Raw genomic sequence first — 19084 nt, 5'->3', positions numbered from 1 at the left:
GTAGTTTAGTCATATAAAAATTAAAGGAAACCAATTCGTTTACTTCACGCATCACAGAACGGATCTTTGCTAGACGGTTTCAAATGTATGACTAAAATACCCCTTGTTTTCTCCCCAACTCTCATCTCTCTCTCTCGAAATTCAACTGAAATACTCCCTCCCATCTCTCTGAAGAAATCGTGTACTCATGAAAAATGCCACAAGACGCATTTCTCTCCTCAGAGCCTTCACACTATTTCACCAAAAAACCAGACTAATTTCATCGATTTCTCACATTGAGACCACCATGAAACTCTGCAAAAACAAGGCCCAAATCACCCAAACCCATGCCCAATTCATCACAAATGGTCTTGCAAATGATCCTTTTGCACTGAGCAAGTTCATAGAACACTGTGCTTTCTCCATTTGTAACGCACTCCAATACGCCTTTCTGATTTTCTCTCACATCCCACAACCTGACACTTACACCTTCAACACCATCATCAAAGCCTATCTTCACCATAACCTCCCCTCTTCCTCTCTCTACCTTTTCTCTGACATACCCAAGAAAACCCCAATTAAATTCGATAAGTTCACGTTTGTGTACCCCATTAAAGCTTGTTCAATTCTCCAAGCAATCCAAGAAGGTAAACAAATGCATTCAGTTGTTATTAAATCAAACTTTGATTCAAACCCATTTGTTTATAACGGTCTAATTCATATGTATGCTAAATTCAGTGATATTGAGGGTTCTCGTAGGCTTTTTGATTTGGGTTTTGCTCTTAATTTTGTTTCATGGAATATAATGATTGTTGCGTATGTGAGATTGGGCCTTTCTGAGGAGGCACGAGAATTGTTTCATGAAATGCCTGAAAGAGATTGTGTTTCTTGGACAACCATGATCATGGGTTGTGTACAAACTGATCGTTACAGTGATGCATTGGCCTTGTTCAACCAAATGAGGGTTGTTTGTGTCACACCGAATGAGGTCACTCTCTCTAGCATAGTCTCAGCTTTCTCTCACCTCCAAAAAGCCAGAGAAGGCAGGGGAATTCACGCTCTCTCCCTTAAAAGTGGGTTCGAAGGGCGTGTCCTCATCTCCACTAACTTGGTTCACATGTATGCCTTGTCTGAGCATTTGGAAGAAGCTTGTCGGTTATTCGAGGAGATCCTGGAACCAAATATTGTTACGTGGAATGTGATTCTTAATGGGTTTGCAAAATTGGGTTTTCTCAACGAAGCGAAACAAGTGTTCGATAGAATCCCTGAAAGAGATGTGGTCTCTTGGGGTGTAATGATAGATGGGTATTTGTTATCGGGCCAGTTCAATGAAGCCCTGGAGGTCTTTCATGAAATGGGGAGGGCTGGAATGAGGCCCAATGAAGTCCTCTTTTCGAATTTGCTCTCTAGTTGTGGGAATTTAGCAAGGCTCATTGAAGCGAAGCAACTCCATGCTATGCTCACAAAAATTGGACTTGATTCCTTTGTATTTTTGCACACGACGATTATCCATATGTATGCATCTCAACGGCAGATGGCCCTTGCTCGCCTTCAATTTGAGTTGGGTCCAAAGCAAAGCATCTCATCTTGGAATGCTCTTTTAGCAGGATATGTGAAAAATGAAATGCTAGACTATGCTCATCAGATTTTTTATATGATGCCCGAGAGAGATGTGTTCACATGGAGCTCTTTGATTGCAGGTTATTCTCAATTTGGTCCTTTTGAAATGGCACTGAAACTCTTCGAGGATATGAAATCAGAGGGCATTCAACCAAATGAAGTAACAATGGTGAGCGTCCTATCTGCGATAGCTAATTTGGGTGATCTTGAGAGAGGTAGATTGGCTCATGAATACATAAACAAAAATTCAATCTCATTTAATGAGAATCTTGCTGCCGGGCTTATCGACATGTACGCAAAGTGTGGGGACATTATGCATGCATTGGAAGTTTTCTATCAAATTAAAGGCATAAGTCATGATGTCTCACCATGGAATGCTATGATAATGGGATTGGCTATGCATGGCCATGCAGATAGATCCTTAAGCATCTTTTCGGACTTAGAGAAAACTCATCTTAGACCCAACTCAATAACCTTTATCGGGGTCTTGAGTGCATGCAGCCATGCCGGGTTTGTCGATTTGGGGCGTCAAATTTTCTCTCGAATGAGAAGTAAATATGAAATTGAGCCTAATATAAAGCATTACGGGTGCATGGTGGACATCTTTGGTCGAGCAGGGCTCTTGGAGGAGGCCGAAGAGCTCATCAATGGCATGCCTATGGATGCTGATGTTGTGATATGGGGGACCATGTTGGCTTCATGCAGGACTCGTGGAAATGTCAAGATAGGAGAGCGAGTGGCCCAACACTTGGTTGACTTGGAGCCTAACCATGGTGGTGGCCATGTATTGTTGTCAAATATTTATGCAGAGGCAGGAAGATGGTGTGATGCATCCAATATAAGGGAAGCTATGCGGGCAAAGGGCGTGAGGAAATTGACAGGATGTAGCGGTGTGCTGTGATGGGTGCGATTGCATAAATGGGTTGCTTCAATACGGCTCATCTTGTGGCTTGAGCCTTTTGGCCGACCCATTGACTTATTTCTGATCATGGGTCACTTGAATTGGACAAATAAGCTCAGATGAGCTCATTTGTCCATCTGATGCTTACATTCAGTCATGAAATCATTGAAATAACGTGGACCACATAAGCTATCTTGCCATTCCTTAGGCTGAATATATTGGCTTCTTTCGATTGCCTATCTTATGGATATGTGGCTGGCTGATCGGAAGTGGTTAGCTTAGAGTTTTTGTGTAGATTGGTTCAACTTGGCCCAAGCATGTTCCTTTTGGCTTTGATGTGGATGTGGCATGAATAGGCATTTCAGAGCAAGGACTTGTGCTCGGACTAACCAGGGTCCTAAGCCCAAGTGAGCCACAGAATCAGCTGAGCTTGAACCTATCGGCAAAGTTACACAGAGATAAAGACGGGGGAGGGAGATCTTGGAAGATTTCTCGCTATTTTTGGGGCTTTTAATCCGGAACCATACCGAATCCAAATGACCCCCTATTCCGCAACCAAGTCATCAAATTTTGTATCACTTTTGAATCATATGAACTTGGTTGGTCGTTAGCTCATGCTTTGAGCTGTTCGGAATTGGTGAGGCAGATGGGAGTAGCTAGAGCCTCTTATGGGTTCATATACTTGGCTCAGCCTCCAACTTTGAAACAGGCAACCATAGGGAGCCCTACAAAGCAACACGGCCTTCCCATTAGGAGGCACCATTTTCTTGAGCTCATACTGTAAAAAGTCATAATCAGCCCTAAGCTGCGCACCACCTTTCATTGGCAAACCATCAATACTCAAAGAAAGCTTCATTTTTTCCTCACCCTGCAACCGTAAATCAAATTCTATGGATTCCTTTAGTCCCCTGCAATCCGGTTTTCTGCATTTTCGAGAATGACACCGGTGGCACAATTGGGAGAGACCGAGCATAGCGTGAGAAAGGAGAGAGAATAAGCAGTGGGGCATTTTTGGTGAGGAAGGGCAATGTGAGGGAGATGATTTGGAGGAAGAGAGAGAAACATATATAATGAAAAAGTTTAGGTGCACCTCAAAAATCAACTTGAAAAAGTTATTCTACATTTGATGGAGATGTATGAATATGAAAACGGAAAACAAGATTTCTAGTTCTTAAAATAGCATGTATCATTTTCAGAATTTTTGAATTATATATAGATATGTTCAACATCATTTTCGGAGATTTGAGTCTTTTAATTAAGAGTGAAAATATATTTTCATGCCATCAAAATTAAAAGTGAAAATAGATTTTTATGCCATCATAAGATTTTTCGCACCAAAACTGCATCTTTTGGAAAGATTTAGAGATGCGCTCATGCTTATTCAAACTTCACCCAATATAAAACATAGGAACGGAAAGATTTAGAGATGCGCTCTTACTTATTCAAACTTCACCCAATATAAAACATAGGAACCTCAACAAGAAACCTGGAAGTGTTTCATCTATTAGGCCTTGCGGTTAAAACAGCGAGGACAGATAATCGAAACCCTCCCATTTTCTTTTAATGTTTAAAATAAAAAATACAGCCTATATTTTTCTTTTGAAGTTTAAAATAAAAAATAAAACCATTCATTATTAATTCAATGTATTATATATGGGAAAAATTTATATAGAGCTCTAAACAATCAAATTAGAGCTCATCTCAAAAATTTCATTAGAAGAGGTTATTTCAATACCCAAGTATCTTCAAATTGATCATCTCGACATCAACAAGTATCTTCAAATTGATCATCTCAACATCAAGATGCATGTGCATGAGAAAAAAAATGGATTTCAAGTTTTGAAAATAGTACATCTTGTACTGCATTTTTAGAACCATCAATTTTCAAGATTTTGAAGTTTTAAATTTTATAATTGAATATAAAAATATATTTTAAAGCTATCACAAAGATTTTCAGTATTGAAACTATATTTCTCTACACTATTTGAAAGCGACTTTACTTTGATTGTTTAGAACCTCGGCTCTATACAAACCGCAGCGATTACATAATAACTAAATAAATAACCAATTCAGTCATTAATTTATGTAGTATATATTACCGACATGAATAATCTATTCATCTCAAGGACCAAAATGTTCTTGGGCATTCCCAATCCGGATTGGTGATTTTTAAACATGGATGGAAATGTTGATTACTGTGAAGCGTTACAAAGGTAATAGCAACTCCAATATCCTTGATTTTCAAAAATCACGAATACAAACTTCACGCTTTCGAATGCAAAAGATTCAATTAAAAACCAAGATTTTCTAGAGCATAACTCATTATGTAATTCTATGGCAACCCAAATTCACATAAATTACAACTCTTTTCAATAATCGTCGCCCCAGAGACAATGCGTGGCATGAAAACTGCAAAAGAAAATGGAAATAATAAGTAATGGAAAGAAGAGTTAAAAGAGGGAACATCTGACAGCGCAAAAACAATTGGAACTGAACATAAAAGAGGAAACATCAGATGCAGCAAAAAACAATTGGGACTGAACATAAAAAAACATGCAATTATCGGTCTTGTGCTACACTCACAGAGAGAGAGAGTAGTTTCAACATTCAGATAAGTACAGTTCCCAGACAAGTACATGTAAAAATTACATTCATAAACTTATAATGAAACCCAACCATACTGCAAACATGACCATGACAGCTAAAAGGGAGTAGACAGGTGACTTGCTTTAAAGGACTTACAAAATTAACATTACTTTCGAGCAAAACTACAAGCCCCAATTAACACATCTCCGACACCAACACCCGTATGAGAGGGCTTGTCACCCGGGCAATTCTAAGCAATGTGTACCAGAGGTTGTGTTACATAGACACAAATACATGTGCCGATGACTGACACGGGTGTACGAATCCAAAATGCCAATATTGAAATTCACCTTTCAAACAAGGGACGTCTTCACACCATTTGAAAAAGCGGAAGGTGGCATTTCATGTGACATTAAGAACTTCTATCAAAAGAGTTCAAGAAGAAAGGTCAAGAAGTGTCTGGGTTTTGAAATTTGTCAGACACAGATGTCATGACCTCATGACCTTGATGTGTTGAAACGTGCAAAAAAACCAAGGACGTACTAGTCCATGTCACGTAAAATTGTCAAAGTCACTCCACTGCATTCTAACTGGTGGCAGTACCAAAAAACTTTTGCTTTTGTTAATAGCTGCAGCTTTGAAACTAAGTTCAAAAGCAATAAAGATTAATCAAAGAAATGGCAAAACCACCAACTATAAAAATGTCAAGTGGAAACACGCATTTGGAAGTTAAGCCAAAGCCTAGGAAAATCTCTACCTGCATATATGATACAAGAAGCCATTGCTATTTGAATCAGAGGTCGCACTTGGTAATGCACAACTACTTTGGCAAGTCATGTGTCCTTGCAAGTGTAAAGCATGTTAGCGCACCTACTGTACACATTAACAGGTATTCCATCTGAACTAGATCACATCCGATGACCTCTTTTCATAATGTTTCAGGGAACGCAAAAGGTTGCCGATTCCACACACACACACACAGATTTTCAACTGCAATTCAGAATTAATATCTACTTGCTTGATACCCATTCCGAGATGTCCAACTTTCAGAAATGATCTCCACTTGCTTGATACCCATTCCACACGTATCCATCTAATTTTAATGCAGAATGATCAGTATGGGCTTGTTCCCGATAATCGAAACAAAAGTCACACCTGATACCCCATAATCAATTCCGCAGCTGCACCCATGGCCCTGAATCCCCCTCTCTCCAATAGGGCAAGAGCAAGCTCGTTCTCATTCCATAGTCTAAGCCCTCGGCTCAATCTCTTCAAGGTTTCAAGCTCCACTTCAACCACCCATTTTGGCACACAACTTACAACCAAACCCACAAAAGCAGATACATAAGCTCTCGAAGTGGCCCTATCACATCCAACAGAGATCTTTCCATCAAGAATGCCAGCCAAAAACTCCATGTGGCTCCCAATTACTCTCTTTCGCCTCATCAAAACCGATCGAGAATCAATCCCCCAAGTGAAAGCCCCACACAACACAACAAAGTAAGCAAGAGCATAACCCATCAAGAGTCCAGCCTTTCCCTCGCTCTTCTTTTGAACTGAAGGCTCTCCCGACAAGAACCAAGTGGGTAGAGTCTCTTGGAAAAGCATTTGAACCAAACCTGAGCCCCCTGATAGGGAGAGCAATGAAGCCCCCAATGCGGCAGCTTGCTTCACTCTCACCATTGCCATTCCAAAAGAGAGTTGTCCATATCTCATCCCGTACTTGGCCTTGCTCAGCTTAGCCATTCCCTCCCTATCCATACCATTAGTTGCTATATCCTCAACAGAGGATATCACAAGGGATAGTATCTCTTGGGTCACAAACATGATGTCATGGATGGATCGATAAATTCGAAGGTAGAGGATACCGGGAGCCACAGGTGAGAGGCCATTAGGAGAGTGGGATCCAAAGCCATGGCCAAGAAGGCTTCCGACCCCACCGTTGGTTGATAATGGGGCATTAGAGGGGCCTATAGTGGCATAAAAGCAGCTCTTGAGGAGCTGAGAGACAGCATTGTTGCATTGTTGGAAGACTGTTCGTGATGCCGAGAAAGTGAGGAAATCATTCCATCGCTTGACTTTTTGAGTCCAGAGGGCAGCAACAATGGGCATGCTCGGCCATGGGCAGCCAGCGGCAAGGTTCTCGAGTGCAGGACCTGCGAGGTTGAGGAAGCATTCGGAGGCTTTGTCAAGCTTGAAGGTTATGGTGAGGCTCACAAAGGCAGCTAGAGGCAAGGGAAGTGTGGATGAAGAATTGCTACCTGAAATCAAAATCATATTTGTTAATATTAAGCAAATCATGTCAATCCCTATCGGAGCAACCATGGATAAAGAAGACAGTCCCTTGTTGTAGGTTAAACATTTGCATAAGGGAACAAGTTTACCTCAATTAGAAAGAATCTTAAGTTGAGCTAAGAACCAGTAAGAAAAGATTCGGTAAGGAACAAACAGTGAGAAGAGAAGATGTGCTGAAATCAGTGTGCCAGAGTGTGTCTAGGTGCATGCATAATGTTGAGAAAAATGTGTGAGACAGAACAGTTTCAATACAAACAAAATAAAAACATCCATGGAAACCATTCAAGGTTATCTCATTTTGGTGTCAGTCCAATTTACAAGAGAAAAAAACAATGAAACAAAATAAAAGGTTTCCATCATATTCCTTAAAAGATTTTCATTAGTGGATATTCATTATAAAAACATAAAGATGATAACCTGTGAGAGCATACCAGCGACAGGACTTGGAACATCAACACCAGTGGTACCAACAATCTTCTTCAGCTCAGCTTCAACAGTGGACAGGTTCGCAGCAGGGCTAGGCCAATCAGTTCCATTCATAGAAGCAGGCTTCCAAACACCACGCGTCACCTCCGAACAAAAGTAGATCACCATAGTTGCTACGGAAGCTGGAAGGAAGTCAACAATGTCTTTAAGGCCTGCAAATCCAATTAAGCATTAGAGGCTAGAGACCAGTCATATTTGAAATACGTCTCACAAGTATTTTTATATATGGTGGGAAAATTACAAGAACCATCATAATAACCCAATCTTGGAATCAGGACCAGTCATTTTGAAACCAAGGAAAATTGTAATCACTAACCTGTAGCCAATTCACGCGGTGACAAACGTCCATGAGAACAAGCAGTCAGAGCTGCATCGACGACAAACGGAACAGCTTCTAAGATCTCCCAAGCGGGAAGCATTGGCTTTTGTGAGAGATCTTCACCTCCAGGACCCGAAGAACTACTAATACTACTGCTACCAGATGTTACAGGGGTTATAGACTGATTCCCTCCTTTATTTAGTTTTCTGAACACCATGTTTAGAAGTGCATCTACTATCTGATGAACTGGTGTACCACGCACAAGACCAGAAAGAGTTGAAGCTATACAAGCCTGATGCTGCCTATACCAAATCTTCAACTTAGGAAATGAATCCACAAAAATTGGTTGCGTGTTTGGTGGATTTCCTGTAGTTGAGAGCCTTCGAATCCGGAATTGCTCACGTGGATTATTGTTTCTATCTTTGCCAGAGGAAGCCAATTGAGAATTTCGAACAAGGAGGAGATACTCCGGGGTGAGTTGGGATCCAACAGGAGCACCCTTACCCAATGCAGTATGCTCAAGAGGTGGGCGATTGAACCTCCAAAGCCTCAAGAGCAAAATAAATGCAGTTGAGAACACCATATGAACAGAAATTTGTTCACCAGTGCTTAGTCTCCATGTTATAGAAGGCGCACAAGAACCAAAGGCCTCGCATATTGGCATCAATGTACCAGCCAGTTCAGGAACCTAGCAAAAGATGGTCATGAATATGATTAAGCAAGAAGTCCACAACAGTGAATGAGAGAGAGAGAGATTTTAGAAATATCGAATAATTTTGTTAACAAACTAACCGAGAGTTAAGTAATGTATCTAACCAGAGAAGTTTACCCCACGGTGAGAGAGAGAGAGGGAGGGAGGGAGATGTTCAACGGTCTAGAAATATCGAATAACTTTTAAACAAACTATCACAAAATTTTAATGTATTTAACCAGAGAAGCTGAACCCACCATGCCATGTAGTGAGAAAACATGAACACTGTCCACAGAGGCAATTCCAGTAAGCACACAGTACAGCAAAGGACCAGAGGCAATGAGATGACTCTCATTTCCACAGTAATCTGCTGGGGCAGGGGGTGAGAGCAATCTAACAACTAAACGAACAGCATGTTCCTGCAAAAAGTATATAAAGTCACTAAGAGAACTTTTGAACACTAAATACAGAAGGAATGAGGATGAAAGAGGTGAGAAATGCAACAGCCCCATATGACATAACAAAATGTACATTATAATCCAATGGACTATCCATAAAAGAATCAGAGTAACACAGTTCAGAGAAATCATGGACAGAGATGGAAGAGGGACAAACGAGGACTGGACGTGAACCCAATCGCTAGTCTCGGTTTTTATCCATTATCGTCCATGATTGAAATGGAAGGTGACAACCTAATAGACTATGGATTTTTACAAAGTATTTTTCAGAAACATATTCATAGATAAGCTGATCTTCAGTGTAAGATATATTGAATAATTTTCTGTTTCCGAAAAATAGTCATAAAGTACTAATGCTGGTAATTTTATTCCCCATCCCAAACTGTACTAAAATTTTAAGTTTTGAACATTATCTTCAAAAGTTTAAAATATGCAAACCAAATCAAAACCAGTATAATTAGTTTATGACTTTCTGTGTGCCAGAAGAACTCTCCTATTACCTGAATGTTCCAACCACGAATTAAGGAAGCTCCACAAAGAATCATTGCAGCAGATATCCTATCATCGTCCGACCCGCTGATTGCAATGTCAGATATTTTCTCGAGCTCTGCTAAACTTCCATAAAATCCATGAGCAATTCAGTGGGTTTCCCCTGAGTAAATTTGAGAGGAACATCTAAACATATATGAACTTAGAAAAGAACTAAGATATGCACCAAGATGAGAACACTAGGAAGGACATTGCTGTCTTAAGAAAGTAAGTATTCAGTCACTTAAAGAGACACTACATCTCCCCACTTATACTGAAAGATGAAGTTTATAATTGCCTTTCGTTGAATTTACTTGCAAACCTAGAAGTGACCCATCCAGAAAAAGAGAAGCAAACACTTTAACCAAACCTCATATAAAATATCCATCTTGTTTGATAGTTTAGAACAAAAAGCCCGGAAATAATGTAGAAATATACCTTGAAGCAGGAGTGGACACCAAAGCATTCACCATTAACTGGGTTAATGGAGCCCCCTTCATCAAAGCAGACCAACCAGGCATTTGGCCAGGCATAGTATGAGATATTTGATTCATGTGCCCCTTAACATAGCCAGGCCAATAATACACTGATGTGTCTAATAAATTTCTCGCAATGCAAGCCTCCACAATCAGATGCCGCATGTTTCCAGCTGCCAAGTGATTTTTTCAAATTTAGTATCTTTTGTAGACTGAATAAGGGAAGCAGTAACAATAAAAACCATTTATAGCATTAGTCCAAACAAAATTGAAAAAAATAAAGGAATACGAGAAATGGAAAGGCAACATATGCATGGCTGAGCACTACTTGCGGCCAAATCCAGAATTGTCAAATTTTGGCCTCATTTCAAGGTATGTACCATTTTGGAAATAGTTGCAGTCCACATTATCTTAAAGTCACAAATCCTTAATAAAAATCAGAGAACCAAATTTGTATCACTTAGGCCTCAACCATCTCTATAAATGCCCAAAGAACAACAATTACATTAAATGCTCACCCTCTAAAATACATCCTCACTCTCCATCTCCTTTTCTCAAATGAACGAAGTGCTCATGTATTCTATAAATGACCAAATGTAGTTAATCTAAAATAAGAAATCCAAAATTAGCATTAATTAGGCCTCAATCATCTCTATAAATGCCCAACGAACAACAACTACATTAAATGCTCACCCCCTAAAATACATCCTCACTCTCGATCTCCTTCTCTCAAATGAACAAAGTGCTCATGTATTCTATAAATGACCAAAGCGTAGTTAATCTAAAATAAGAAATCCAAAAGTAGCATTAATTATACATAAAAAGACAAACCAAAAATTGCATATCCCAAAAGATGAATCAAGGTTCACTTGGGGAGCATTTGAGGTATTACTTACCACAATTGACTGGCATGTCATTCACGCTAATGCCATCAAAGTACCCACTCCCAACTTTAAGGCCTGATACAAACATCATTGCTTTTGCAGCGGCTTGATTGGCAACACAAACTACAGATTGAGGGGGTGCAAGCAGGCCCTCAAAATCTCCTAGCATTTGCAAGCAAGTGATCAAATCTCTACGGCGCTTCCCAACAACTTTTTCTTTTCTTAGAACATTGGAGTTGGTTTCTACATTTCCATTAAGAAGTTCCTCCTCTTCCTCAATGATGTCAACTATAGCAAGTGTGGTGATTGATAATAAGATGCACAAACGTGCATCAAGGCGAGGAACAGGACCCTCGATAGGATCTCTTTCCTACAAGAAATGGAAAAAGCAATGACAAAAAAAAAATCAAGAAATGTATTCATAAAGATCAAATCAATGCGGTCAATTGAGGTCCCTCCTCCCTCTCCCTCATTGCTTACCCTCTGCACAAGTCGAAGAGCAGCCATCCACAAAACTAAGAATGTCTCATGCCATGTGGCCCCATTGACAGCTTGGAGGGACTTCACCAAATCTGTAAGAGACCATTCAAACCTACCCCATGAGACATTTGCACAGAATTAAACTTTCTCTCGCACTGAATGTCATTCAGAAGTTCCAAACCTTATAAAATAATGAAAGGGAAAGCCGACTGTAATACAAATGATTATGGTCTACCATTGTCAGTTGCAGAACAGTTTCCTCCTAATCAAATACAAGCAAGAGTGTGAATCATCCTGAATGGTTTACCAGCAAGAATTTCAATGGCACATGTAGCTGCAACTTGAGATCCATCCATAGCATCTTCCAAGAATAGATCTATAGGAATCCAAAGTGCAGATCGACTAGCCCCATGGCCATGACCAGAAGATATTAGAGGACCGGAGTCGATAAGTGCAGGGGTTGCCTGGTGTTGACTGGGTTTAAATTCTCTATCAAAGATCCTCTGTGCATATGCAGACAACAGAGAAATAGTCCCAGGTGCTATATTCCTCAATGATGACGTTTTTGACTCTAATAGTTGCAAGCGCTGAATGAAACCTCCCCAATGCATAGGCCTACAACATAAGAAAGAAACTACAATTCAAGAACTTTAACAAGCCAATCAATTCAGATTCTAAAGGTTGATGTTATGTACTTTGCACACGAAATCAATAATAAAACTACAACAAGGATGTATAAGTAAACCGAAGAAGATGGACTGATGACATGGAAATAATAGATAATGAAAATGTTAACCATCATTAAAGCATGCCTACATAAAATAAGATGAAGAACTATACCAAGAAGGAAAGTGCAAAAGGCAAATTATTACATGTTTTGACATGCCAAGCGAAGTAAGCTTGAAGTGAGTCTATGTTGCAAAAACTGTCCAATCAGCTCAATGGTAAGTGATGTATTAAGTTTCCTTAGTTTTTCACAATAATCTCTTCTTCTCCCATCAATGCTTTCTACATCAATCTCCATAATATCTTGTTGCGCAATGGTTGGTGTGAACCTTTTATCTAACTTGAGGTCTAGCAAACCCTCATCTTCCAATATTGCATCAAGCAACAGAGAAACAACCGTGAAAACAAATTCAACTACCACTTCACCTAGTCCCGCAGCTTGAATACCATACGTCTGGGAGAGATGAAGAGCATCATCAACAGATTTTAAGAGCCTGGGTATGGCATAGAAAAGTCAAAGTTGTGTTATTAGTACAAAATAAAGCCACCAAAGCAACAATAACCTGAAAATTTTCCTCTGTGCAATTCATAGAAGTTTGATGCACAATTGTATAGCTAGTATTAAAATTATTTTTAATTTTAATAAATGGGCACTTGATTATCTAGCTTTTTATTATAGAAATAGTTAATTAAAAGCAAAGACAATCCAAAAATAAAAGAAAATACTCATGCAAAAACAAGTACTATATGCACTCCCTAAGACAAAGCAGACACAATTTTGCACTCACTTAAGATAATGGGGACCATTAAATTGAGATGAAAATGAGAAGGAATGCCTCTTGAGGAGTTCAATATACAATCTATACGCCTCAGGATGGAAACATCGGCTGGGTATCACCCTGCAATAATACATAAGCTCTTAGTCCACAAAAACTGTGCAAAATGTTGTTCTCTATAACTGGAAAAGAAAAATAAAGAAAACAATGAGAAAATAATTTGTGTGCTGTTAGTGTTAGCCAAGTAGTGCATTTTTAATATCAGCCATGAACACTATGTTGTGAACGGGAGACATAAAACAAATACAAGTTGGCATTTGAAGAGATAGCTTACGAAGAAACACAAAAATTGGACCACATTCATTAAGGTATAGTCAAAGTCAAACCAATCAAACAGAAACAGAATAACTGGAATCAAGAAGATCTTTTGTCTAACTGAACCAGTATTGGATAATGATAATCAATACCATCCAAATGCACTGGTCATATCAGATCACATAGTACATCAAGGAAATAGAATCTTAAAAATATAAAGAATTAGCCCATTATTTTCTTGGCATGGCTTCTCTCTCTGTCTCTCTATTTCTTTTCTTTCTATTTTTTCTGGTGGAATGCAACCATAGGGCAGCATTTATTATTCTACTTTTCCAATATTCTAGGAACCAATTCACCTAATGGTCATATTTCATAAAGAAATCAAATGATCCCCTTTACTCAAACTCATAACATCAAAACAAGGTAGATATCTATATCAAGTTGGGATTGAATTGGGGCCGCAAATGCTTTTTTTCGTTCTTTTCGGCCAGCTTGGCATACAATGATTCTTTGCTGTCTGAGGCATCAATTTACCTACTAAAATAGCACCCGTTTCCACCCAAGATCCAAGCATCACAATTCCATTTCTGTTTAAATTACAGAGCAAATGAGCTTCAACAATCTTTGGGGGATCCAGAAATCAAAAAGGAGAGCGACAAGAAGTCAATATATCAAAATATATTACAAGAACATCGCAAATACTCTGGCGTCCAATTGAAAGAATATTGAACCATACGTAAAGTCATAAGCAACAGCAATTCAAGAATGATTTTCAAGAATAACAACCCATAAAGCAAAATGAACGCAAGAATTCACTAAACACTAACTACTTACTCAAAAAATAAGAGCAGAGAGTAAACCAACATAATCCAAGCCGATCACAGAGCAAAAATAAAGTTCACTAACCAATCAATGAATCAACAAAGAATTAACATCAATAACTAAATAAACAATCACAAGAAAAGATCATTAACCAATCAACAGAGAATTAACATCAGGTATCGAAATAAACAGTCACAATCAGGGTCAAGCAAATAAAAAGACTAAAATCAACGGGGAGAGAAAGAGAGAGACCTGGAAGAGAGAAGAGAGAGCACAACAATTGGCGGAACAAGCTTTGAAGTGATGGCTTCTTCGAGAAATTTCCAGGCCTGGGGAACATTATTGGACCAGCAAATGTGAGAGACGAGGAGGTGGGCGAGATCAACACTCGGTAGAGAGACTGCAGAGGAGTTTAGGAGCTTGCAGACATGGAGAGCCCACAAGAGAGGAGCCTCCCCCTTCAACTGTGAGCTCTTGGTAACATCAAGTATGCTTTCCCATACATCTTTTGGAGCACCCATCACAGTCCCTGGAGCATATGGTGCTTTGAGCTGGGAATTCTCTCTCCCTCCTCTCTCTCTCTCTCTCTCTCTCTCTCTCTCTCTCTCTCTCTCTCTCTCTAGAAATGGGGTGGTAATGGTGTTATCAAGGATTGTGATTATCAGATGAAGAAAATGAATGTAAAGCTCAACAATTCTAGGGTTTCCAATTGCTGGAAGCCGTCACCTGAATTTGTAGAGAGTGTGTGTGTGAGAATTCAGAGAAATTCTCTCTCTTTCTCTCTCTCTCTCTCTCTAAAAATGAAAGATGGTATGCAAGTGGGTTGCCGGGTGCTGGTTGATTATTTAAATGGAGAAAATTACGGTAATAGCCTCGTGAAATTTGTAAAAGGACAATGTCATCCGTGTCTTTTAGATTGCAATCTTTTGACTTTCTCACTCTTATCCAAAATCCTTCTCGCTCTCTCTCTCATTTGATTCCTTGTCAATTTTAAGGCCCGATTTTTCCCGCCACGAAGCTCCCTCTCTCTTTCCTTCTGCGCCTCTCTTCCTTCATTCTCTCTCTAAAACCTACAGGACCACTCTCTTACTTTTTTTTTTTTTTTCATTCTCTCTCTAAAACCTACCGGACCAACGGACCTGAACCCGGACCCAGTCAAAAAATTAAAAGCGTTGTCTTTAGTTAAATATATTTTATATATTGGGACCCGAAAATTGTTATTGGATCAACAGCCGGACCCGGATAGAGTTCAAGTCTAAGATTTGAACCCGGACGCCACCTGTTGGGTCCAAATTTTAGACCCATATGCAGACTTGGGTCTATCCCTTGGATCCCGGGTCAGGTTTGAGTCCATTGCCACCCCTACTTTTTTGTGGTTTAAACCATGGATTTGTAGGGTGGACCGCCCATTTATGGATTTTGATTTGGATAAGCCAATATGAATCGAGTCAATTGAAAATACAATGAAATAGAAAACCAAAAAATATAAATAAGTTAAAAAAAAAAAACTAAAAACTATGACTCATTTGCCAACAATGTAAACTTCGACTAGGCTTCTCGGTCATGGTCACATGGACAAAACCATTGCTAACCATTTTTTGTAAGGGTGCAGTTTGCCTACGGATGCATCCCTAGGTGTAGAGGTAAGGTGTACATTCAAATTTTATAATGGTATATAATTTTGATGTAAAATGTTTTTAGGATTATCTCAAAATCTATTTTTATATCTAATTGTAAAATTTAAAATTTAAAAAATGATTAAAATCACGTAAATCGATAAACATATGCACATATTGAAAATAGATGGTGTAGATAATATGTTGTAAAATGGACTATTTCTAAGACTTAAAATCTTTTTATTTTTCATAGTTATACATCTCGATGATCAATCAAAAAGTTTTTCAACATTAAAACTACCTTTTCCAATGGATTTTTGAAAAGCATCGGTAGTTCTACATTACAAAGGTAGCATCCTTATATAAACTTTTTCCTTTTGATAAAATGGGGTTTATAGATAATATTAGGGGTGGGTAAGGGATCAGGCTAGGGGTAGCTCTATCCTGAACCTATTATTTGAAGGGCTAGCTTGAGCTCGTTCTGGCTCATATCATGTCAAAGAAATTGTGGCCCACGCCCGGCCATAGTGTCGACAAATCCGAGCCGAGCCAAATATAATAAAAATAAACCAAAAATAATAATATGGAAAAAAGAGCCAGCCTAGGGTCGAGAGGGCCCAGCCTATAGGGGCACTCGTGACATCCTCGGTCAAGTGTGACCAATGCTCTAGTTTTTTAGGGCCAAGCCGAACTAGCCGACCGGCCCATTGCCCTCCTAATGCATATTGGCACAGCTATTGATGATTCCCCAATCTCAATTCTCGATTCGGATTAACAATTTTTTAGTCTCTGCCTTGCCGGGTTAATAGCTATTGATGATTCCCCAATCTCAATGCGTAATTCTCGATTTGGATTAGCAATTTTTATTCTCTGCCTTTACAGCTTAATACATATTAGCACAGCCATTGATGATTCCCCAATCTCAATATGTAATTCTTGATTCGCATTGGCAATTTTTAGACTCTGCCTTCACTTCGCAATTTATTAGGGAAGGAGGAAATTTCCAGCATTCCGAGAGAAGTTTGAACCAAAAAAAATGGCCATTTTAATCTATTAAAAAAATGGTATTTTATGTAAGGAAAATGGTTTGATGGGGCTGCAAGCAAAGCCTCACCTCCATAACTCATCAAAAATTATAATTCAAGTGTTGAAAAACCCTTAAATCGATCATCTCAGTTTGAACATTATGGTTGTACAAAATAAAATTAAGATTTCAAATTCTAAAAATAGTGTATATTTTTCGGTCTTTGCCTTCACTTCGTGATTTATTAAGGAAAGGGGAGATTTCAGGCATTGCAAAAGAAGTTTGGAAAAAAATAGGCGCTTTAATATATATATATATATATATATAAAGTATTTTATGTAAAAAAAATGGTTTGATTGGACAACAACCCTATCAAAATATGTAAAGCCTCACCTCATAAGTCATCAAAAATTACAATTCAAGTGTTGAAAAACCTTAAAATCAACCATCTCAGCTTGAACATTATGGTTGTTCAAAAAAATTAGGATTCGAGTTTTTAAAAATAATATATATTTTTAGTCTCTGCCTTCACTTCGCGATTTATTAGGGAATTGGGAGATTCTGACATTGCAAGATAAGTTTGAAGCAAAATGGGCATTTTAATCTATAAAAAAAATGGTATTTTCTGTAAGAAAAATGATTTGATAGGGATGCAACTTTATCAAAATAAGTACAACCTCACATCATAAATCATTTGCAATTCAAGTGTTGAAAAACCTTTAAATCGATTATCTCAACTTAAATATTATAGTTGTTCAAAAAATTAAGATTTCAAATTCTAAAAATAGTGTACATTGTGACCAAGATCAATACTATTTTTTGAATTTCTAATTTCATGGTCGGTATGAAAAGTTAATTTTAAAGCATTTAATTTCGATGTGAAAATTGTTTTTTCGAACGGGGATTTGAGGTGAAGCTATATTTTGTTTTCATAAAACCAAGGCCTCATAGAAACTAAATGGACGTGTGGTTGAGAGAGTTCGAAAAGGAAAGGGTATTTGGAGTAAAATTGACATTTTATAGAAAAAAAAAAAAAAGAGAGAGAGAGAGAGAGGGGGGAATAGAAACTAAATGGACATGTGGTTGAGAGAGTTCGAAAAGGAAAGGGTATTTGGAGTAAAATTGACATTTTATAGAAAAAAAAAAAAAAAGAAAGAGAGAGTGAGAGAGGGGGGATTTTGTAAAGAGAGAAAGTAGAGAGAGAGAGAGAGAGAAGGAATTTGTTTTGACTGGGCTTGTTGGAGAGTCGTTGTCTGCAACTTGTGGGCCCACTGGTCACAAAAGATGATGTTGTTGGGTAACACTTAGGAAAATGGGAGTAGGTAAACGAACAAGTGAACAACCATGATTTGACACGTTTTCAATCCCTATTTTCTCTTTCTAAATATAAGAATCCTAATTTTCTCTCTCTAAAAGTAAAAATCCCAATTCTTTGTCTCTAAAAGTGAAAATCCCAATTTTTTCTTTCTAAAAATAGGAATCCCAATTTTCTCTCTCTAAAAGTGGGAATCTCTCTCTACGTAATGACATGAAATCACCCTTTCCCATCTCAACATGAAGGCTAACTTAAGATTATTAACCCTCCTCTCTCTCTCTTTGAACATATCTTTCAGCCTTTCTCTCTCTACACTCGTTATGGTCTTTGAGTTTCTCTCTCTATTTAGCAAGCATGATATCGAAAACCTTCTCTTCGGAGGGGTTTTAGTGCCTAAGCTGATGCATTTGTTGAAATGCGGCTCCTCCTTAAATCTTTGTCCATGCTAGAGATGGATCTGAAGTCAGAAGTCGGTGATCTTGATCACAACGATCATCACTGAGAAAGGAAATTATTTTAAATTTTAAATAAGCTTATTTTAAAATCTTTTTTTTTTTTTTATAGGGTGCGGTTTCTGTAAGGTTGCAATCTTAAACAATCCAATTAAGGCGCATTTTAAAACTTTATCATAGCATGTAATTTTGTTGTAAAAAATTCTTAATATTATCTTGAAATTTATTTTTCATACCTAATTAAAAAATTTTAAATTTTAAAAATGGTTAAAATCACATAGATCTATAAATATATGAAAATCTTGAAAATGGATGGTCTAAATAATATGTTGCAA

The 19084-nt window shown here is 38.3% G+C and overlaps 2 protein-coding genes across 5 annotated transcripts; one reads left to right on the top strand and one right to left on the bottom strand.

Moving 5' to 3' along the window:
• Nucleotides 1–46: 46 nt before the first annotated feature.
• MEF18 (mitochondrial editing factor 18) lies at nucleotides 47–3731 on the top strand. 2 transcript variants are annotated; one of them, XM_088850536.1, is made up of 2 exons: nucleotides 47–626; nucleotides 1680–3731. In XM_088850536.1, the coding sequence occupies exons 1-2, from the start codon at nucleotides 188–190 to the stop codon at nucleotides 2498–2500; spliced, it is 1260 nt and encodes a 419-aa protein (XP_088706662.1). In that variant the 5' UTR covers nucleotides 47–187; the 3' UTR covers nucleotides 2501–3731. The 2 variants fall into 2 exon arrangements, with proteins under 2 accessions (XP_088706662.1, XP_011625832.2); XM_011627530.3 differs by having other exon boundaries at nucleotides 188–3731.
• Nucleotides 3732–4666: 935 nt separating this feature from the next.
• Nucleotides 4667–15156, bottom strand: LOC18440596 (mediator of RNA polymerase II transcription subunit 33A). 3 transcript variants are annotated; one of them, XM_088850511.1, is made up of 13 exons: nucleotides 14595–15156; nucleotides 13218–13328; nucleotides 12576–12923; nucleotides 12011–12318; nucleotides 11704–11795; nucleotides 11236–11593; nucleotides 10302–10512; nucleotides 9836–9950; nucleotides 9135–9296; nucleotides 8184–8874; nucleotides 7813–8019; nucleotides 5844–7347; nucleotides 4667–4909 (listed from the first exon to the last, which is right to left on the bottom strand). In XM_088850511.1, exons 1-12 carry the CDS (start codon nucleotides 14861–14863, stop codon nucleotides 6236–6238), a joined length of 3984 nt encoding a protein of 1327 aa, XP_088706637.1. In that variant the 5' UTR covers nucleotides 14864–15156; the 3' UTR covers nucleotides 4667–4909; nucleotides 5844–6235. The 3 variants fall into 3 exon arrangements, with proteins under 3 accessions (XP_088706637.1, XP_088706645.1, XP_088706653.1); XM_088850519.1 differs by having other exon boundaries at nucleotides 9836–9945; XM_088850527.1 differs by having other exon boundaries at nucleotides 9836–9942.
• Nucleotides 15157–19084: the final 3928 nt, after the last annotated feature.

Source organism: Amborella trichopoda, chromosome 1 (genome assembly GCF_054954075.1).
Source record: "Amborella trichopoda isolate Santa Cruz 75 chromosome 1, AtrichopodaSantaCruz75HAP2 v2.0, whole genome shotgun sequence".
Classification (NCBI taxonomy): Eukaryota; Viridiplantae; Streptophyta; class Magnoliopsida; order Amborellales; family Amborellaceae; genus Amborella; species Amborella trichopoda.
Note: the sequence above shows the minus strand (reverse complement) of the source record. Positions and strands in the feature narration are given on the sequence as shown.

Coding starts and splice junctions, on each gene's coding strand:
- MEF18 (XM_011627530.3), top strand. CDS start 188: ATGAAAAATGCCACAAGACGCATTTCTCTCCTCAGAGCCTTCACACTA.
- LOC18440596 (XM_088850511.1), bottom strand. CDS start 14,863: ATGGGTGCTCCAAAAGATGTATGGGAAAGCATACTTGATGTTACCAAG. Junction 9,297..9,835: donor TTCGTGGTTGGAACATTCAG/GTAATAGGAGAG, acceptor TACTTTTTGCAG/GAACATGCTGTTCGTTTAGT. Junction 8,875..9,134: donor TTTTCTCACTACATGGCATG/GTGGGTTCAGCT, acceptor ATCTTTTGCTAG/GTTCCTGAACTGGCTGGTAC.